Source organism: Arabidopsis lyrata, assembly GCF_000004255.2.
Source record: "Arabidopsis lyrata subsp. lyrata unplaced genomic scaffold ARALYscaffold_4, whole genome shotgun sequence".
Lineage (NCBI taxonomy): Eukaryota > Viridiplantae > Streptophyta > Magnoliopsida > Brassicales > Brassicaceae > Arabidopsis > Arabidopsis lyrata.
This window is the reverse complement of record NW_003302552.1, coordinates 5,534,272-5,557,072: the sequence shown is the minus strand read 5'-3', so window position 1 is coordinate 5,557,072 and position 22,801 is coordinate 5,534,272. Positions and strand designations below refer to the sequence as shown.

The 22,801-nt window shown below is 35.9% G+C and overlaps 3 protein-coding genes across 4 annotated transcripts in view; 2 read left to right on the top strand and 1 right to left on the bottom strand.

Moving 5' to 3' along the window:
• The first annotated feature begins 660 nt into the window (after positions 1-660).
• Positions 661-1,710, top strand: LOC9316803 (abscisic acid receptor PYL2). Its single transcript, XM_002880690.2, has one exon. The coding sequence runs from the start codon at positions 932-934 to the stop codon at positions 1,499-1,501; it is 570 nt and encodes a 189-aa protein (XP_002880736.1). The 5' UTR covers positions 661-931; the 3' UTR covers positions 1,502-1,710.
• Positions 1,711-4,186: 2,476 nt separating this feature from the next.
• On the top strand, positions 4,187-6,010 carry LOC9314984 (F-box/FBD/LRR-repeat protein At2g26030). Its single transcript, XM_021029994.1, has 4 exons — positions 4,187-4,314; positions 4,416-5,340; positions 5,425-5,565; positions 5,640-6,010. The coding sequence occupies exons 2-4, from the start codon at positions 4,432-4,434 to the stop codon at positions 5,913-5,915; spliced, it is 1,326 nt and encodes a 441-aa protein (XP_020885653.1). The 5' UTR covers positions 4,187-4,314; positions 4,416-4,431; the 3' UTR covers positions 5,916-6,010.
• Positions 6,011-17,257: 11,247 nt separating this feature from the next.
• Positions 17,258-22,801, bottom strand: part of LOC9314983 (BRCA1-associated protein) — a 7,122-nt gene continuing 1,578 nt past the window's right edge. The window contains exons 2-13 of one of the 2 annotated variants that reach the window (XM_021030070.1): positions 19,907-20,192; positions 19,722-19,837; positions 19,497-19,605; positions 19,300-19,423; positions 19,060-19,157; positions 18,870-18,976; positions 18,519-18,765; positions 18,368-18,421; positions 18,066-18,209; positions 17,911-17,975; positions 17,753-17,807; positions 17,258-17,664 (exon numbers count right to left, since the gene is read on the bottom strand). In XM_021030070.1, the coding sequence (XP_020885729.1) occupies positions 17,500-17,664; positions 17,753-17,807; positions 17,911-17,975; positions 18,066-18,209; positions 18,368-18,421; positions 18,519-18,765; positions 18,870-18,976; positions 19,060-19,157; positions 19,300-19,423; positions 19,497-19,605; positions 19,722-19,837; positions 19,907-20,023 (1,401 nt within the window). In that variant the 5' untranslated portion in view covers positions 20,024-20,192 and the 3' untranslated portion in view covers positions 17,258-17,499. The remainder of the gene's footprint in view (positions 17,665-17,752; positions 17,808-17,910; positions 17,976-18,065; positions 18,210-18,367; positions 18,422-18,518; positions 18,766-18,869; positions 18,977-19,059; positions 19,158-19,299; positions 19,424-19,496; positions 19,606-19,721; positions 19,838-19,906; positions 20,193-22,801) is intronic. The other variant, XM_002878870.2, reaches the window with a different exon arrangement.

Genomic DNA, 22,801 nt, shown 5'->3' with positions numbered 1-22,801 from the left:
GTGTAGTAACTGTTCATTGAAAAAATAATTATTTGCAAAAGTTATCATTATGTATTATCTGATTTAAAGTTTACGAAAACCACCTTTGAATAAATAAAATTTCACGTTTAGAAATAAAGATTTGTTTTACCTTAAAGATTACAGATAGTGAGTTCAATTTACGTCAATTTATAAATTCTCTATATAGATGATTTTAGAACATATAGGTTTTTCATAAATAAGATGGAAATTTTTTGACAAAATGGGCTTATAAACGATACTGCTCGGTGCAAAGTGCTTTCGGAGATGTCCCTCCTCCCTTCACTCGGAGATGGAAGCTTTAATTTGGGCTATGAAGAATATTCTTTCAAGAAGGATCGATTGTCAGGCGTTTGAAACAGATTGTTCGGAGTTAGTCACGATGATACAGTCACCTAATGAATGGCCCGCTTTCTCCAATCTGCTTGATGAGTTTGGCTTACTCCGCGTCTATTTCCCTTTCTTCTCGCTTTCCCTTATTTCTCGTCTATGTAATGTTAAAGCGGACTGCTTAGCCCGCTCTTCTAAACTTTTATTTTCCGAAGTATCTTTTGTAGATATTACTTCTTCTAATTGGGAACCAATCTAGGAGTTTTTTATTAATTAGTGTGTGGTTGAAAAAAAAAAAAAAAATGATCAGAGTTTTTGTAAGTTAGAGAACAAGAGTTAATATGGACAATAAACAAACACAAAGGGATAAATCCGTCCAAAGAACACCCATAGTGACATAGTCCATAGATTTGTAATAATATAAAAACATACATAGCTCCCAAAAAAGAACTGTCTTTTATTCTCATCTCTTTCACAAACCCCCCAATCTCCAACAAGAAGACCTTTCTTTCTTTCTTTGTCTCTCTCATAGAACCCTAATTCTCTCCACTAGAGACGTCACACGTGTGACCTATTCATCACCATGAGCTCCTCCCCGGTCGTGAAAGGCCTAACCGACGAAGAGCACAAAACCCTCGAACCGGTTATCAAAACATACCACCGGTTCGAACCGGACCCATCCACTTGCACTTCTCTCATAACCCAACGCATCGACGCCCCCGCCTCCTCCGTTTGGCCGCTCATCCGCCGTTTCGACAACCCCGAACGCTACAAACACTTCGTCAAAAGCTGCCGTCTCATCTCCGGCGATGGCGGTATCGGAAGCGTCCGAGAAGTGACCGTAATCTCCGGCCTCCCAGCCTCCACTAGCACCGAGCGGCTTGAGTTCGTCGACGACGACCACCGTGTTCTAAGCTTCAGGGTCGTCGGCGGAGAACACCGGCTTAAGAACTACAAATCAGTGACGTCGGTCAACGAGTTCTTGAATCAAGATTCCGGCAAGGTCTACACGGTGGTTCTTGAATCTTACACCGTTGATATTCCCGAGGGAAACACAGAGGAAGACACCAAAATGTTTGTGGACACTGTCGTCAAACTCAATCTTCAGAAACTCGGAGTTGCCGCCACTTCTGCACCTATGCATGATGAATGATTTCAAGATTCTTTTCTACTCCTAATTATTATTCTTATATTTCCACTCGGTGAGTTTTTTCCTTTTCATTCTAATTATTATGAATGATTTTTCATATGACTATTGGAAGCTAATGTTTATTTCGATTCCGTGAAGGAAATTATTGTTGCATAACGCTTATCAGTTCTCTGAACTTTTTTTCAATAAATGGCAAATCAAGAATTCTGTCATTTGATTTTTCTTTTTTCATCCATCTATTTTGAATTAATTTTGGACTATTTTTTGATGATGTCAAATTGGTATTACACATTGGTTAGTTGGTCTATAGTATTTGCGCTAGAAAGAGTCTAGAAATCTTGCCGATTATATCAAAAAACTAGATTTTGTTGATTTACCTCACCAATCATTCTTCTTCTTTTTTTCCTGATTAAGTGAAATGTTTTAAGTAGACATATATAATACAAAACTTCCAATGTGGTGTCTCCACAAAACTTGTACAGTATTTTTCAAAAAAAAAATGATAAAACAAAACTTGTAGTTTTATACTCCTCCCATTTCAAATTGTTACATGTTTCAAATAGTTTTTTTTTTTGTTTCTCAAAATTAAAATGCATTATATTTCCTAAGATGGATTCTTACTTTATTTTTTAATTTCCTCTACTATTTAATATATAAACTTAACGTATTAATATCATAGTTTAAGGGGGAATAAAAAGGAAAAATACATTCAAGAAATGAAAACCAATTATTGATTTCAATTAATAAAATATATCCATTTTTATACGATTGGATGATTTAGTCTAGTAATTTGTGCTAATAGGGTCATTGTATCACACATTCGGATTTAGTCCCCTATAATATTATATGTTGTTAAGAAAACGGTAAGCATTGAGCTACATTAATGTTCCAGTTAATTGCAAAATAATATAATTTTTTTGTATTACAAAAGGAATCTATTGGTCTAGATTCGTGTAGAAGTTCTTTGGCTTTTCACTTCTTTAAAGTGCTGGAAAAGAGAAGTGTGTCACATTATGCATGCAGCCATGTACTACTTCCAACGGTTGTGTCTCCTCCACAAGTTGTTCTACCTTTTGAGATAGAAAGACAAATACAGTTTTTCTATTTCGCTTGATTTTATTATTATTATTTTGCTCCCAATTGGCTGTAAAGTAAAATGAAACTTGCGGCCCATCTGTCTCTCCAAATTGGTCCATGTTCTTTTCACAAAATTATATTAGTCTATCTCGGCCTTTACCCGAAGAAAATTTTGTCAAATTGTCCCAACCTCGATTCGCTTGGGATTGTCTTATTACTGTCGGATCGAATCTTTACAATACCATATACCGGTTCATATCTTCTATAACGTCAAGAAAATTCGATACTCAATCGCTCACTCCTGTTAGATCCGGATCCAGCTCGTTCTTTTTAATTTCTTGCCAAGGGATACCAATCGTCAATCTAATGCTTTACTCCGAAATTCATCCAACTTAGACCATCTTTAATGTATTTCCCTATTTTTAGCTCTATCTCATAATAGATGTGAGTTTTCTCAATTTTTAATCTAATGTGTTCTTCTACTTTTTCCTCTAAAAAGTTGAACTCTATTTATAGGGAAAAAAATAGATATTTTCTATATTATCTTCTATATATAGAGAAAAAAAATAGAGATCTCTATTTTAGATGAGAATAGAGGTGGGTTGGAGTAGATTTGCCGTGAGTTGAAAAATGCTCTTATAGAGTCTCCACAAACCTTATTCCCTTAAGGTTTAAGAAAATTTGAATCGAGTCTTCTTCGGCTTTCAAGTTGAGAAACTGCCATTGTTTCCTAGTCTTGGAGTGTTCCGAGCCGGGAAAAAGGCCTATTTCCACCCCTACAATTTGGACGGTTCCGTTTCCTACCCATACAACGAGTTGGTGCTTATTTCAACAGTTTTCATAACAAATTTCAAATTAACTATCCATACTCTGTGTTTATAGTTGAATTCAACATTGACTCAAACGGACGTTAGTCAACCGTTAAAATAGTAGAGTCGGATGACACGGTGGCAATTCAAAAGAGGGAAAAGGTCCTAATTCCACCCTTACTATTTGAACGGTTCCTTTTCCTACCCACACAACGAATTGGTGCCTATTTCAACAGTATTTGGAACAAATTTCAAATTAACCATTTGAAATTTGTGATGACAAGATTATCTTAAGAAGATCCAATTCGTTGTGTGGGTAGGAAAAGGAACCGTTCAAATAGTAAAGGGTGGAATTAGGACCTTTTCACTCTTTTGAATTGCCACCGTGTCATCCGACTCTACTATTTTAACGGATGACTTCCTTTTCCTACCCACACAACGAATTGGTGCCTATTTCAACAGTATTTGGAACAAATTTCAAATGGTTATGAAAACTGTTGAAATAAGCATCAACTCGTTGTGTGGGTAGGAAACGGAACCGTCCGAATAGTAGGGGTGGAAATAGGCCCTTTTCCCGTTCCGAGCCGGCGACTCCTGAAGCTAAGGACTAAACCTTATGCTCCGAAATGTTTTCAAATAATTCACATTGGTTATGTTTTCAAAAGACTGATACTCAAAAGTCAAAATCAATAACAAATCGCAAATATCCATGGGCTCAATGAAGCCCAATTAGGCCCAATCCCCGATCGTGTCAGATTACTTGCGGCGGCGAATCAAATCGACGGTGACTTCAGATTACTTGCGGCGGCGAATCAAATCGACGGTGACTTCTTCACACTCACATTTCTCTCTCTCCGCCGCCTGTTTTTGTATGTGTTTTGGTGATCACTTTTGAAACTTTGCTCCGATAACTTCAACAATAATTCGCCGGTGAGTTCTTCAGACCCAGCTCGATTGCATGATTATTATGTATCTGATTTTGTGACCAATTCTGAAACTTTTTTCGCAAATGATTGTTTTTGATTCTCTAGGATTTCGTTTCTTGCGATGAATTGCGATAGAATCAGCGAATTGCCAGATTCTTTGCTAACTCAAATACTCTCATACCTTCCAACCAAAGATTCCGTTAAGACTAGCGTTTTATCTAAAAGATGGGAATTTCTCTGGCTTAGGGTTCCTGTTCTTGACTTAAAAGTCAGCAATTTCCCTGAAGAAAACTACGCGAGCTTTATCGACAATTTTCTCGAGTTTAATCGAAATTCACGAATGCGAAAATTCAAGTTGAAGTATGATGAATACACTTATGATGATGATCGGTTGGCGGGGTGGGTTGTAACAACGGTTGATCGCGGAATTCAGCATTTGGATGCTAATGGTTTTGAGACTGATATGTGTGTAAGAGAGTTCATGCCTCAAAACATATATAAGAGCAATACATTAGTGTCGTTGGTGCTTGTAACCGTAGGAATCGAGAATCCCGAGTTCGTTGTTTCTTTACCGTCTCTTAAGAAAATGCATTTAGAAGATGTTTGGTATTGGGATGATCCTTTGGTCATTGAGAAGGTTATCTCAGGTTGTCCTGTTCTTGAAGATCTTGTATTGATTAGGGCTATTGATTTTTGTGTTCTAGATGATCTGCGGTTTCTTAAGGTGAGGTCTAAGAGTCTTAAAAGCTTTCGTCTTGCGTTTGAGTATAGTATGGCTGGTACATATTTTTCGGTTGAGGTTGATGCTCCTAGACTCGAGTATTTGAATTTTAATGATAACCAATCTGATATGATTGTAGTCAAGAACCTAAATTCTTTATCGATGATCGATATTGATACTGAATTTAATGTTAAGTTTGGCGGCAGTCCTTTGGAACCGGAGGATTTACGCAAGAGAGATATTATCCGTGATTTTTTAACCGGGATATCTTGTATAAGAGATATGATCATCTCTCAGCGTACTTTAGAGGTAAATATCTACTTTGCGATGCATATATGTAACAAGAAATGTGATTTGATTCCCTATGATGTATCCTTTTCTTTCTTCTTTCAGGTCCTCTATCTATATTCCAAATTGGGACCGATTCCCAAATTCGATAACTTGTACCGTTTACAAGCTGCGTTTTCTAGATCCATGTTCCAGTTGTTGCTTGTCTTTCTTGAGAGCTGCCCCAATCTGGAAAACCTCATCTTGGTAAGATTATGAATGAATCTATGATTTGGTTAGTTAAGAACTTCTCTGAATATATTCAGCGTGTGCACTTGCAGGACTTTGCTGTTTCAACGGAGCCTGAGCAAGATGGACTTACCTATGTCCCTCAGTGTTTGTTATCGACTCTGGAGTGTGTTGAGATTAGAGAATTGATTATGGGAGAAGAAACCGGGAAGAAATTAGTGAGCTATTTTCTCAAGAATTCAGTAGTTCTCCAGAAACTCATTGTGCGTTTCAAGGATTCTTCGATAGCAACCCAAGATTCAGATATCTTCAAGGAGCTTCGTACTTTCACAAAGCGTTCTCGCAGCTGTGAGGTCATCATTCATTGACAATGTTTAGAAGATCAGTGTAGTGATATTTTGTTATGAAAAATTGCAATTAGGCCTAGCATTTTCCAGACATTGGTGTGGATAATATTAACTGTGTTGTGAACTGTGTCTTTCATTAATAGAATAAGGGATATATATACAAGGATAATAGCAGGATACAGAGAATAAGGTAAAACCCTAATGGGCCATGGGTCGGTTATGGAGTCCATCTATATGGTTTATAACACTCCCCCTTGGAAGACATAACCGTGCCCGATACTAAACCGGGATCTCTATAATGCGCTGGGGAATGTTGCCTCATTAAAACCTTACCAGGAAAACCCAGTGGGACAAAACCATGGTGAAGGAAAAAGAGTACAACACGCATTACTCCCCCTGATTTGAGCATCACTGTAGATCCTTAAGTCCGCGCATCCCGATCTGATGAATGAGCTTCCGGAACGTTGAAGTCAGCAATGATTTGGTGAATAGGTCGGCTGAATTCTCACTTGACCGGATCTGTTGAACTTTGACCTGACCGTCCTTCTGTAATTCATGAGTGAAGAAGAACTTGGGCAGAATATGCTTCGTTCGATCCCTCTTAGTGTAGCCATCCTTGAGTTGAGCAATACAGGATGCGTTGTCTTCAAATATGATGGTCTTTGATGTAGTAGTAGATGCGCCTTAAGGAAGGCTGCCTACGTACCCTTGGAAGGGATCAAGCCACACATAGTTCCTATTCATTGACCATACCATAATCTGATCTTATGAATATCCTGCATTAGCAAATCAAACTAAACCAAAGCAAACTGGACCTTCTTTGGTTAGATCAATATAGAATAAACCCAAGTAAACAACGCAGGAAGAATAAACTTTAAAATTTAATCAAACCTTCCTTTAAACCTTTCCAGTGCCTTTGGGTTGATCATGAACTAAATTTAGACAGAATACTCACGGCAAAACAAATGTTTGGTCTAGTGTGTCTAGCCAAATTCATTAGAACTTCTATGGCACTGAGGTATGGCATTTCCAGACTGAATGGATCACTATCCAATCTGAGGCTTCTCACCACCATTGGGCCTGGTCAATGGGCGGGCCTGGTCCTTATTAAATCTCCTTGAGTACTCTTTCAGTGTATGCCATTTGATGCACAAGGATTCCATTATTCACGTACTCAGGTTGTAATCCCAAACAGAACTTAATTATTGCCTAGGTCTTTCATTTGAGATTCTTTCTTTAGATATACTCAACTGTTTGGGCGATTATCCAGAGGTTTAAATCATTCATATACACTGCTATGATTACAAATCCTTTGTTTGCAAACTTCTTGATAAAAATACATGGACTGATCGGATCGTTTTTATAGCCTTCTCTGATGAGATATTCGCTTAACCGGTTATACCACATACGTCCGCTTTGTTTCAGTCCATATAAGGATTTGTCCAGCCTTATGCAGTGCTGTTCTCGAGAATCTTTCTTATCTTTGAGCTCAATACCCTCTGGTAATCTCATATATTATCCAGTGGACTTATATAAATATGCAGGCATTACATCCATTAGCCGCAAATCTTTCTCTTTTATATAGCCAGACTTAGCAAAAATTTAAATGTCTTTGCATCCACCACAGGGGAGTATATCTCCTCTATTTCTGGTCTTTGTGTGAATCCTTGTGCGACAAGCCGTGTCTGATATATCACGCTTTCACTATGTTTATTTCACACAATCACAAAGACTCATTTGTCCCACTGGCTTTACATTGAATGGTGTCCTTTGTATTGGACCAAACACATTCTTCTTCTTAATGATTCTTAGCTCCACGTTTTATGGTCTTGTACCATTTTAATCAATCAGGTCTTTGAGTGCACTCTAGTATAGACGTGGGCTCCTGATCCTCATTCATTTCAGTTGCTACCTCATGCGCATATATATTATCATTGATGTCGACATCTTTTCGGTTCCATTGTATTCTAGACATGATATAGTTTATAGAGATCTCTTTACACCTTCAGGACCTTGAGGTTTGGCGTCCCAAACCTCATTGATTGGTACCTTAGGGTTATGTCTATTAGCCGGCCATGTCTATGGTTTCTTGAACCTTCTCGGTTTCCCTTGCACCTTTCTTTGATTTTTGAGGGTTCTTGTCTTTGGAACCTTTTGGGTCTACCACGTTTCTTACGTGTTGTAGCCTCTGTAGCAACTTGAATGTGTTCCTTGTGAACATCAATACGTACTAGTGCATTACAAGCTGGTATGTACGATTTTGTTACTCTCTTTGGGTCATTATAGGAATCTTGGCAACTGTTTTAGCTAGCTTTTGCAGATATATAGTCTTTTGGATCTCTGATGGAGTCCGAGGATCTTGCCATGTGAAGGATGTTTGATTCCATGTAAGTTCTTTGACCAGCTTGTTAGTCTCTCCACCCAGTGTTGGGAAAACGGATTCATTGTGATGACAATCCTTGTATGTGGCCTTTGGCTCGAGATACTTAATGATGGTGGGAGAATCATTTTTAACGTATATTCCCATCCCCTTTTGAGGTCCCATCATTTGCTCTCTGTGGTGGTGCTATGGGTAAATAGGTGACACACCCAAATGTCTTTAGATGGGAAACGTCTGGCTCATGACCCGTTAGCAATTGGGATGGGGAATATCTATGTTCACTAAATGGCCAAATGCGTATTAATTGAACAGCGTGTAAAACTGCATGTCCCCAAGCTGAGACCGGAAGCTGCGACCTCATGAGTAATGGTCGAGCAATTAGTTGATTTCGTTTAATGAGGGATTCAGCTAATACGTTCTGTGTATGGACATGTGCCACAGGATGTTCCACACTTACCCCCATGGCCATACAATAGTCATTAAATGCTTGGGAAGTGAATTCACCAGCATTATCTAAACGTATGGTCTTAAGAGGAAAATCTGGAAAATGGGCTCGCAATCTGATCATTTGGACCAATAACCTAACAAACGCTTGGTTCCTAGAAGACAATAGGCAAACATGCGACCAGCGGGTCGATGCATCGATTAAAACCATGAAGTACCGAAATGTTCCACAAGGTGGATGGATCGGACCACATATGTCTCCTTGAAGTCGTTCTAGAAAATGTAAGGTCTCTTTAGACACTTTGACTGGTGAAGGTCGAGTGATAAGCTTCCCTTGTGAACAGGCTATGCACGTGTGGTGCTTAGGGAAAACTCGGTTTTCTTTAAGGGTGTGCCCTTTAGAACTTTGAATTAATTTACGCATCATATTCGAACCGGGCTGGCCAAGCCGGTCATGCCATTAGTGAATTTCTCAGTAAACCCTTATTTGTTTACTTTATTAGCCTTTATCATATTGACCTTGGCATAGTAAAGATCTATGACGCGGGTATAGTCTCTAAGACCTTCTCATGGTCTTGGGTGCTCTTAGTAATATATGGGAATCCTTTGTTCCCTTCACCCTTAGTTTCAATGTGAAAACCATTCAAACACATTTCTTTGAAACTCAACAAGCCCCCTTGAGCTAGGTGAATATGAAGCATCTGAGGATGCGTGCCCTTGGGAATATGGGCCTGCCATGGGCCTGCCCTTAGCCTTCACTAAATTTAGCTATACCCGCAATTTGGCTAATGAACCATGTCTTTAGATATTTCGTTTATTGAATTCTCATAATCATCTATCTCATGGTCGAAATCTTCTTCACCATCGTGATGAACTAAATGAGCTTCTTGATTCTTTTCAAACTCTCTTGATAGAGATCAACGAGATGCTTAGGTGTCCTGCACGTCTTAGTCCAATGGTTTCCCCATTACTCATCAGTGGCAAACAAGTTTATTTGAGTGTTGTGGTTTGGGTATACCGTGGCCTACCTCGATTACGACCAAAGTCGGGTCGGTGGCCTTAACCATATGAATGGTTTCCTTGATCATATAAATTATATTTTCCACTTCTACCACGTTCATTCTATTTACCATGACTGTGGCCATGATACTTATCTCTTTGGACGTGGTTAGACTCTTTAGTCTCTTTAGGCTCTTTAGGCTGTTTAGGCTCTTCAGCCCAACGGGCTTCTGATAATGGGGTAGGACCAGGAGGTCTCATTTCACTATTTATAACTCATTGTTTTGCTCAGCAAGTAGCATATCAGAATCAATGTTCTCATCACGGTCTCTCCAAAGCCTCACTCCTTAGCACTCTCTATAGAGGAGTCCTCCCCAAAAACAAGAGTTTAGACTTGCATATGTGGTAAAAACCTTTTTCACGATATTGTTGCTGAGGCAATATATTGTTTGTGTGAAAGGTCGAGAATGCTTTCTCTAGCAAGTCATTCTCAGTAACTTCCTCACCACGGAATCTCAGTATTGACACTATTTTAAATAGTGCTGAGTTATACTCATTCATGGCTTTTGGGTAATAGCACCGTTCTTTGGTGGTTATATTGATTTTTTTTTTTTTTTCAACTCTGTCCTGAGGTCCAGAGGATTCTTAATAGTGAGGTACTGATTTTGAGACTCTCATTGAGGTGATGGCGTATGTCAGTAATCGCCTTATATCTTTCTCTTCTGGTGACATTGTTTCCTTCTACAATAGATTCACCAAGCCCTTTTTCCTTTAGGACAATCTCAGTGTCCAAAGCCCATTTTAAATAATTGTCACCAGAGGCATTGAGTGCCGCATATTCATAATAGTTGATTTCTGATATCTATAATATATAGAGTTAAATGAGAACTCATGTAATCGGTTAGACCAAGTCATGCGTTATTTAAGACCGAGCCATGCTTGTCTTCAACAAGTGTTTTCTAAACAATCATGTTATATATATATGGATGAAATCAACCCTAGAAGATTGATCTAGTATGCAACAACCAAACAATGGGATCATACTAGATTAGGATACTAGGATTTCGCGGTTAAGTTTTAGGGTTTTAGCATCCGCGATTTATAGTACTAGGGTTTTTTCTAGGGTTTCGGTTTTATGTATGGAACTTTCTATTTATGGAATCTTTCCTTATATGGAACTTTCCATTTATGGAAACTTTCCATTTCTCATCTAGAAAGAAATCCTAAACAAACGTGTACTTTAGGGTTTTGGAATATTTCCTTATGAAGGGGTTTCCTATTTTGGTAACTTTCCATTTTGGGAAACTTGCTACTTTAGGGAACCTTTTATTTTGGGAAACTTGCTATTTTACGAAACTTTCTATTTCTGGAAACTTTCGTTATATGGAAACTTTCTATTTATGGAGATTTTATATTTATGGAAACTTTCTATTTCTGGAAACTTTCCTTATATGGGAAACTTGATCTTAAACCGTGACTTAGGGTTTATTAAACCGGTTTAACCTAGGATTTAGGGTTTCGGTTTACTTTCGGTTTAACCTAGGGTTTATATTAAAACATTCAATCTATCATGCTATTAAACATCTTTCCATTCACTAACTTCTCAATTAATTCTCCAATCATAAATCAAATCACATGTGCCAATTTTCATGCAAATTTTATCTTATCAAACTTTAATTGGATTATGTATATAAAGCATAATAAATAGCACTTATCTTAATTGGATAAGAAAGAGAGACCCGAGATCTAATACGGAGATTGGAAACAATTATGTCTCTTAGCTGGTTGGGACCTCCTACAAAATCTCAATATATATAATCCTGATTCCTGAGAAACTCAAAATTTTGCTCATGGAAACATGGCTATTACATTAGTAAAAAGAAAAAAAATAGGGTTTCTGTAATATACTGCATAAAACAGTTCAGAATCAATAACATATAATCCGTGCATAAATCGTACAAAAATATAGACAGGATTGATAATAAATAATCCATGCAAAATTTGTGCAAATCTACAGACATAATTGACAACAGATAATCTGTGCAAAATTCGTGCAGAAATACAGATAAAATTGATAACATATAATCCGTGCAAAATTCGTGCTACAGACAGAATTAACAACAGATAATCTGTGCAAAATTCGTGCAGAAATACAGACAAAATTGATAACATATAATCCGTGCAAAATTCGTGCAGAAACAAATATGAACAGAAAACTTATCTCGATAGAGTTTAGAATTTTGTTTGCAGAGACGGCTAGAGTTTTGGTTTTGGTTTTTGTGAGAGAGATTTAGGGTTTCGGGATTTTTTAATTTTTAGGGTAAGAGGCTATCGTGCTGATAACATGTTGTGAACTGTGTCTTTCATTAATAGAATAAGGGATATATATACAAGGATAATAGCAGGATACAGAGAATAAGGTAAAACCCTAATGGGCCATGGGTCGGTTATGGAGTCCATCTATATGGTTTATAACAAACTGTATATTGTATTAATTTCTTCACATACTTGTAACTTACATTAAATTGCTACCACATTACGGACCGGTAATGGTTTGCATGTGATGGTTTTCTCGGGACCGGTAGGTGTAACGGAACTCTTTTCAGTGAGAATCGAGGTTTTGGACTATATTTCAAAGTCATAATCAATTGGAAAATTCAGTGTAATATGGAATTCTTTCTTGGATTGGCTTGCGCTTGGTGTTTTCGACATTGCTTCTAACACTACATCAAATTTCGTTAAGTTTTTTTCTATCCTTTTATCGTTTTGCTTGTCCTATCGGATTGAAAGATTGGTTTGCATATCGGGTGTGTCCGGTTATGCTCTTCTCATATATAATCGTTGAAGTATGATTGAAAAACTTGTTGCACAAAAACAAATTGGTACCACATTACAATAACTCAGTTAAACTCAAAAAGTAAACACATATACCATCTTCTAGTAGACATGCAAGTTGGGACATATAATAGCATAAGATATTAAGATGAACATGTGGGACATGAACGAAGAAGAATAATAAAAATTTAGTGGTCCTGTTGACAAAATATGGACTAGAAGAAACAGGTCTGGGTTCTCTTTTTTTTTTTTTTTTTTGCCACATAAGCTCTTTCCCCTCTAAACAATTGGAGTTAAACTCTTGTTGGTAATATATTCACATTTTTATCAAAACAAAAAGAACATGTACGTATTCAACGCTTTCTCTTGAGAACACATACGTACCTTTATATGCATATTATTTCTGATATGACAAAATGAGTTGGTGATCTACAAAAACAATATCCGGATCTTGAGATTTTTTTTTTTTATATACCGTAATTTAACTTTTTAATTAAATATATTTATCCAATAAGATGAATCATCAAAGTAAAGTTTGTTTTTTTCTAATGATAGTGTGTTCTGGTAAGTGGCGGAACTAGAAAGAATTTTTATTGGGGTCAAAATTATAAAAACAAAAATAAACACTAAAAATATATTTCGTAAGCGACTATTTTTATAATTAAAAGCCTAAATTTACAAAGATTTACATGGTTTGAATGACTGTTTTTATGAGTTTGGGTTCAATTTAGAAAAATCAAGTATATTTTAGCTAGAGAATATAGGTTTTGAGTTTTGTTTTTAAGTAAAGCTTATGTTTAAGTTAGATTTAAAGGGGTCAGAGTAAAATTTTCAATGGGGTCAATCTTACAATTTTTCAAAAAACATTAAAGGTATTTAAATTTTGTTGGGGTCAGTTGACCCCTCTCCATTGCACATGCCTCCGCCCCTGGTTCTGGACTTTTACCATCCAACTAATCCTTATGGTGAGTGTAGTCGTCAAGTAGCCCATTCACCAGATTTTCTAATAGGCCTAAAACATGACACAACCAACCGGATTTTAAAAAGTAAAATTGTACATATTTGCACACAACTTAAAATCTACGTCTAAGTGAATTTCAATCAGTATTTCAATTATGATTAGCCAACTCATTCTAATGAAAATTCAGATTAGATTAGGAATCACAGTCTAAATCTCCTCTCCAATCTCATTTTGCTTTGTCTATAGTAGCAGACCTAGAAATATATTTTACCGGTATCAAATTATATTAAAAGTAATCAATAAAAATAGTAACTAAATTTACGTATTATTTTATTAAGTTTTCTACTAGCTAATTTTGTTTGGAAGAAAACTTAAATTTCCTTGAGTAAATATTTCTCTTTTCTTATCAAATAACACAAAAGGAAAACGTTTTTTGGAAAGCAAACGAATGAATAAAAGGAAAAATGTGCAAATCAACATGCATTAATTAGAGCACCTCCGTTAGAGTTATCTTACATGAGTTTCTCATCACAAAAAATAAATAAAATATAATAGAAAAGAATGAGAGAAAGTGAGATGGATACCTTGTTTAAGAAACTTTAAGAGATTCGTAAGAAACTCTTGAATCACATAAGAATCGACATTGTTTCTAACACTACATCAAACTTTGTTAACTTTGAATTTCTATCTCTTTATCGTTTTGTTTGTTCTATCGGATTAAACGATTGTTTTGCATATGTAATCTTTTAAGTATGAATGGAAAACTTGTTGCACAAAAAAATAAAAATTGGTACCACATTAGAGTAATTCAGTTAAACTCACAAAGTAAACACATATACAATCTTCTAGTAGACAATATTAAAATGGAATAAAATTTAAGTTTGACCAAAAAGATAAATATACTTTGGTGACATAGGTGGTCAAATCAATTCTTTTAAACTTCTACGTATGCACCACCATATTCCTGAGACGGGGTGTTACAAGTTTTAAATTAAGCTGGAAAAGAGATCTAATGTGTGGTATACACACTCAGCATAAACATTTATAGAATTACCAATAAATACAATTATACAAACATGAAACATGCAGAGATTTCGTTTTCTACATGTTTTTTTTTTAATTGTTTTCTTTTTTTAATCTATATATACATTTTTGGAGACATTTATGAAATAAATCATGGAGTTCCAATTTATTTACGATCAAATGCCATTGACATTAATTATTTAGATTTTTAAAATTAAATCAAAGATATTAACATAAAAAATCATTTCCAAAAATCTTAACCTAACATATTAAGCATAACTCATCTTTGCCACAATTACATCCATATTCCTTAAAAGATCTCAACAATCTCTACATTTAATCGTGGCCATTCAAATCTTAATTCGGTTTTTAATCTTCAATCTTGACCGTCGGTCATACGCAATTAATTTAGAAATCATTATATAAAATTAAATATTATTAAATAAAATTTAAAAATATATATAAAATCAAACTTTTAAATTGACTCGAATTATATGTCTATTAAATAAAATATTATTAAAATAACAAAATGATGTTTAATTTAACAGGACGGAGTTATATAGTGGGACGGGTTTGGATCGATATTAATACGGGACGGTATTATTATCACGGATGAAATCTTAAAATTAACAATTAAAATACAATTATACAATCTTTAACACTTAACAAAATAAACAATATTAAAAAATATAATTTAAAATTTAATTTTTTATTTAAAAAATCGACTCGCGGGGTAAAATCTAGTTTCTATTTAATTTCAGTTAAGAAAAAAGGGCCAAAATGGATTTTTGGTCTTTTTACTAAAAATTTGGGTTAATCTAGTTTTTTTCTAAACTTGGGTGTTAATCTAGTTATTTTACCTTATATTTGTGTCAAACTAGATAAATTTGACATATTAAAATGCAATTAGATAATAATAGCAGATAAGATGCTGAACCGTCGATGGCTGGTTTCTCAACCACATATCGGGCTGCCTCTCTATCAAATGTAACCTAAGAAACCGGTTAATTTGACATGGTCAAGAATCTCAAGATATTTAAATGATTCATCAATGTTTCCAATTGGAGTTTGAAAGGAACATGTGGGACATGAACGAAGAAGAAGAATAAAAATTCAGTGGTCCTGTTGTAGAGAAAATATGGAGAAGAAGAAACAGGCCTTGCTTTTTTTTTGCTCTTTGTCCTCTTAAACAATTTTTCGATAATATTTTCACATTTTATCAAAAAAAAAAAAAAACACACAAAGGTAAAGCTTCCTCCTGAGAATTAGATCTCTAGGCATTTAAAGTTTTAACCCCAAACATTTATATGCATGTTATTTTTGTATATTAGAAAATGAGTTGGTGATACAATTACAGTACCCGGATCTTGAGTTTTCTTGTGTGATTTAACTTGAACTTCCTATAAAAACTTATAAATAACTTCTTTCTTTTTACATATTATTCCGTCATTTAAATTTTAAATGAACAATTCCTACCTTTTGGAGACCATTACAAATTGTTTTTTCTCTATCATTACACATGAGTTGTGTTGGATAACACATATATATATCGGAAAAATCTCATTTAAACAAAAAAAAAAACTTAGAGTGGCATCCACTTACACTTTAAACCTCTAATGTTTTGAACTCTTACAATAAATCATCAAAGTGACAAACCTTCAAAGTGACTTTTGCGTTGACGAATCCACAAAAATTAACAGACAGATTAATTCTAGAATTATAGCAAATCCAATTAGTATTCTCTCTTTGTTTTCTTTCTTAAATTTGAATAAGCTATGCAAGCCACTTTCTTATTGTAGGTACCTCTAGGATGAATGCTCCTAAACCCTAAACCCAACCCTTGTGGAGAGATACGTCATACGTATTCTGTCCTTTTTTAAAATAGTATAGTGGTAGTGTTGTAGACAAATATGGACAAGAATTGAAAGTCCTACGTCCTACTTAAAATTTGATATTGTGACTAAAGGTTTCACCGCAGTTACAACCCATTGCAGATTAAAGTCGCAAACTCTAGGTAAATGTAAATGTAAATGCGTAATTAATGCACCTTTGAACTGCTATCACGTTTTATTTTACTCATTACTATAAATATGTCTTAGTTTTCCCATCATGTCTTTCAGAGTAGAAACAATGTGACTACTTTCAGTCTTTCACATTAGTGCCGTGGATGATTTCTTCAAAGGTGATTTGCCCATTTGGATGCAAGAGGATGCGCTAACGGGAAGCAGTAATAAGCTGCAATACTACCAAGTGACCCTAATAGTCGTCTGAACGATTAAGAGAAGCTTTCATATAAAGTTAATTGTAGAAACCAAAGAAGACGTGGAGGCCAGAAAGAAAGTGAAAGCAGAGAATGCAGTTTTCTACATTAGCTTCAAAACCCGCTGCGGTCAAGACTACAAATGTATCAGAAGGAGAACAACGGAAAACCAGAGCATTTTTCGCTTCAAGGCAAGTGTTTTATGTGAGAGTCCAATTATGTCTTTCATTAAAATGGTGTCGCTTGCACCTTCTTCTTGTGTGTTAGTGCAAGAGATAATGAACTTTTAATTCCATATTTGGTTTCACTCATTTAACTTGGATTAACTTTCAAAACCATAGCATTTGTTTATCATAAATGAATTAAAGTGTTTTACTAACTCTTGAAATCAGTGCTTCAAATGTAAAAGTATAACTAACCATAATTAAATTTTATTATAAACAAAAAGGGGAAATTAGGAGATATAGGCATAAGATGGGGTAAAATTAATGATATGACCCTAATTCAAGAAATTAGAAAACCAAATATACATCTATTAGGTTGATACAACATCACTACCAACGTTTCTCTCCGATTCTCATAGCACACATCATAACATGAATGAATAGTTAGATCTAGACATTCTAAGCAGTTAGATTGCTTCAACTTTAGTCGACTAGCCTAAGCGAGATTTCGTTCCAGAAATTGGAGTTTGAATCTTGACCTAACCCTTTCTTCTGTTACTCTTCTTTTTATTTGCATTTATAACATTCCCTGACCCAGAAGAAGAGGTATTGGTGGTCGACAAGGGCAAGACAGTGGCGTCCTGGACCTCTTTCGTCTCCGAGACTTCACTCTCACCATCCATTTGGGCCATTAGTTTTCCAAGCTGAGAGTGTGAATAACAGATTTAGTAGGTGTTTTATTATATAACCAATAACGTGAGGGGGTTGTATTGTCTATAGATGTTTCTTTACCTGTTCTTCTAAGCCCTGAATCTTTTCATCTTTTGCCCGAACTGCCTTCTTCTCCCTAAATCAAAGGGAAGTTTCCATCAATGAGAAATGGAGCCTGGTCTCACAAGCTAGAATATGCACAAGTTCCCATGACGAGATTTGCTAGATAGATAATATACCTTTCTTCAATTTCTGTAATCTTGGTGCTCCATACGTCCTTATTTTTCACAAGATTTTCGTTCAACTAGAGATGAGAAAACAACAAGTCAATACTCTACAGAAATGTAATTAGATGTAAATATGCCATCAAGAAAAACTTTCACTAGATACTCACATCTTCAAGAAATTGCTTCTCTTTGACACATCTGTCAAACCTGGTTTGCAGCTTCTGCAGTCTCTGGCTTATTGCCTTGCTCGCAGCTTCTGAGATTTTCTGTTCCGTTTCCTCTTTGACATTTTGTAGCAACTTTTCAAAATACTAATGGGCGAGGAAAAGATAAAAAGAAAACTAAGAGAGAATATCTTAATCCCTTTGGTAGACAGGATAAACACTTAAATAGAGTGAAGCAGACAATGAAACCCTCAAGAGACTGGTAGTTATCGAGACAACAAAAGGCTAGCAGGATAGGTGCTTACTTGTTTTTGATTCTCTAGTTGTGCCTGGAGAAGTTCGTTGTACTCACTAATGATCTGTGGTTTGAAAAAGAAAAACGACGAGGCACTTAATTTACTTAAGAATACAAAAATTGAACATGAGGATTATGAATATATGAAACTGAAGCACTACCATGTCCACTTTGCTGTTCAGGAGAGCATCAGTCATTCCACTGTCAGAATATTCACAGCTTCCACAACCATCCTTGCTCAGACTTCCATGAGAATTCAACTCCACTAGCTTGCCATCAGTTTTGGATTGAATAAGCCGGTGAACATAATTGTCACCAGCATAATCCCAAACACGTTGTGTTTCAAGCTCAAGTGAATAGCAATGCTCTGTCTCCTCCCAGTGCCTTCTGGCATGTCCTTCCTTGTACCTAAGATAAGTATTTAACAAAGCGAAATGGTTAACCTGGGACAGATCATCACAGATGAGAAGGAGACATGTGTCTATGCTGATTACAGGAAATGCAGTCCATACCTTCCGCAGCCAACAACCCCACAGATAACACACATCCAGAGATTCTCCGTTGTTTGGCAAACACAACACACTGAATTTTCAGGTTGCTGTTGGCAATATCGACAAACCTGAAAATAAAAAACAACACCCATAAAGAAAAACTGAATAATATTTTCTTTAAAAGAGCATGAAAATGATAAAAGAATCTTACTGGGCAAGAAGAATCTGGCCAATTAGAAATACATGAACAATGAAAGGAATGATTGCACATGGTTGTGAGAATGCCACCTGTGTCTTGGTCCAATCTCTCTGAAACATGAAACCAAACATAGTCAATATGTGACACCAGAGATACTGTCAATCTTAATATCAATACCTATATCTACACTTTCTAGAGCTAGACTAAGCCATATCTCTGCATAAATTTCAATAATTCAGGTTAAGAATATACCAAGACACACTGGGCAAGTAGGTTGCTCTATTGGGCCAGCAGCAGAAGGCTGTGTATGGTCAATGGATCCACTATAACCGGTAAACTGAACATCAAGAGTAAAAAGAAGGCGACAGAGATCTTCCTGTACAGAGTTGGCAGCAGCTTATCAATCACCAAGATACAGTTGACATAGGTTGAGTCAAAGAAAACAATACCTCGAGAGAGTTGAACTGTTTCCCTCTAAAATGGTGGAAGAATGTATCGGTAGATTCCTGACTATCAAACCTAATCAAAATGCTGTATCTATTTTCAATGTCATCATTCCTGTGAAGATCAAAAGCCAAAGTATACATTTCAGAACGAATTAGAACACAGTTTTTTTTTATGATCGAGCAAACGAATGATCTACAGTGTCGTTAAGAGAATTTGATTTCCCTTACCTGACGGTTCGCATCTCGAGTATGTGGTGAATGAAGGAACCGCAGAACTGGCAAAAATCTGCATAAGTCATGTGGTTGGGCACCCCAAGAACGCAAACGAGAGGGTTCCTTCCAATCTAAAGAAATCGATGCAATCAAACGGAAGAATGAAATAAATTGAATCATATAGAGGAGAGGAATCTTACGGGGAGATTCGAGGAGGAGGAGGAAGAAGAAACGACATCGTCGGAAAATAGATGCATGACGCCGCGAGTCTCGCCGATTCTAGGGTTTCCAGAGGAAAAATGAACTGTCTGAGTCATATCGGAGAGAGACGATTCACCGGACGGTGGTAATACTACTGATTCATCACCGGCGAATTATGGTTGAAGTTGAAGGCATCATCATGTTTTGCCGCCAAAGAAATTAGACGAGTCTCGTGCGGCGTCGAAACGGAGATCTCTCGCACGTGCGTGCGTCAACACGTGTCTACTAAACACAAACAAGGATGTTTCTGGCTTTTAAAAGAGAAATCATCTCATAACTCCCTTTTGGGAAACACCAAACCTCTTATATCCCTTTTTTGTCTACATATCCCCTTCTCAATTAATGAAATGTGGCTTGACCATTTTACCCTCTCTTTATTTATTAGTATTGTAATAGATTTATTTGAATTTTAATTTAAAAAAAAAAAAATCGAAACCTAGAAAAAAAAAAAAACAACGGTAGCTCTCTTCTCGAGCTTGAGCTCCACCTCCGGCGAGCTGCATTGTTGCCGTTTCTTCCGTTCTGGCGAGCTTCCGGCGAGCTGCAGTGAGACAGGTTAGTTCTTTTTGCTGCATAGAGCTTGAAATAGAAGCTTAGGATTTAAACAATGAGATTCAATTCAATTAGATTTGGGTAATTGTGTTTGGGTATGCACATTGGAAGTTTATGCATAATTTCTGGGTCGAATAGGTCTGTAAATGGGTAAGAAATGGATTACATCAACTGAATCATAGTGAATTGTAGTTTTGAACCCGAAACCATTCGATTTGAGTTATTGTCGCGAAAGTACAACTGGTAGAACTAGGTAGAAATGTACCTGAATCTATTGAAAAAAATATATGTAGTATTACTAGTTATACTAGTATTACCCAGATGTATGTAGTATGACTAGTTACACTAGTATTACCCATTTACATGTAGTATGACTAGTTACACTAGTATTACCCAGATGTATGTAGTATGACTAGTTACACTAGTGTTACCCATATATATGTAGTATCACCAGTTACACTAGTATTACCCATTTACATGTAGTATGACTAGTTATACTAGTATTACCCAAAATTGTAGTACAACTAGTACAACTAGTATAACTGACAGAGTTTTTGTATTGTTTTTGCAGGATACAATGATGGAGAACGTGAACATATATTTTAAATGCAAAGGTCGCATGTATAGCTTGATGATGAATACATCAGGGGGGAAAATAATTATCTCCATGTTAGAAGGTAGGATATGCACGAAGCTTGGATTAGATGAAAGTAAGGTTAAATTGTAAATGAGGTACAATGCAGTGCTGTTGGGACCAATTGAAGAGATTTACATTAGTGATGATGAGGACGTAAGTGTCTATATATCTTCAGGTGAAAATAACTGTAGATATGTTTTGAATGTAGACGTCATCACTCCACTAGAATTGCCCGAGCAACTGTCGAGAGCGGAGCTCCTCAATAAAAGTTCTGTTGGTAAGAACTATGCAGAATTGGATTCAAATGAGGATGAAATGAGAGATAGTGCTGCCATCGTTTTGTGAGAATGCGATGAACAAGGAACATAACCAAATGAGGCAATAATGGAGGTTGATGATACTCAAGATCCTGAGGTTCGATCATGTGATGTATTCTCTGGTTTTGTAAAACTTGGTAAAACTTGGTTTCGTAATGGTACAACTATGTATGTCTTTGATTTCGTGTTTTTATGTATTCTCTGGTTTTGTAAAACTTGGTAAAACTTGGTTTCGTAATGGTACAACTATGTATGTCTTCGATTTTGTAAAACTTGGTTAAACTTGATTTGGTATAACTACGAAGAAATTAACGAATCTTCATAAATTCAAAATTATATCATAATGCTTGTTGTAATGAAATAGACAACTTAGTGTTACATAATCAAATTAGTGGTTTGTAATCACAATTTGGTAAATAAAATTTTCAAAAATCTTACACATTTGAACTTTCTACATGAAAGTTCTTATACTTTTAAGATGTCTTTCTTTTGAATATCCATGGTGAATGTCGAAAGTATGAAAAATCAACATTTTACAAATATTATTGAATGAATATGTTTGGAATTTACCACATATACATAAAATCATGTGTACAACTAATAAAAATTAATATTAATCCAAGAATAACTAATTATATAGAAAAACCCCAAAAGTCCAACTGTGTGTAAGCGAGTACAGCTTGTAAACTTGGAAAAACTGTGTATATTTGACGGCGCCATGTGTACAAATGACGGCGCCACGTGTACAAATGACGGCGCACACGTGAATAAAACAGGCCCCACGTGTCCCAAAATTGAAATTTTTCCATTTTTTTGGGTTTTCTCCCAAATTTGACGGCGCACATGTGTAAATTTGATTAACACATGTGTAAATTTGACAGTGCACATAGTTTTACCTAGTAATACCAGTAGTATAAATACATAAACAAAACCAACATAGTTTTACCTAGTATTACCAATTGTACAAATCTAAACAACAACCATAAGACAAAGATATAGTGAAGAAGGCATATCATACAACGCTCTTAGTAAATATGACTCCATGGACGTAGCATCTTATTCAGTCTTTGTGTGCCCAATAACAATGCTAGTTAAGAAGTAGAGGACTGTGTAAAAAAAAAAAAAAAGTCAAAATTTTCTCTCAAATGGCTGCACGGACATAGCATCTTCTCTAGTCATTTCGAACATTCGATTTTGGGTAAGCTTTTAACATGGAGAGAGTTATCTTCTCCCCTGATGTCTTCATCATCAAGATATTCATGCGACCTTCGCATTTGAAATATATGATCACGTTCTCCCTCATTGTATCCTGCCAAAACAATACCAAA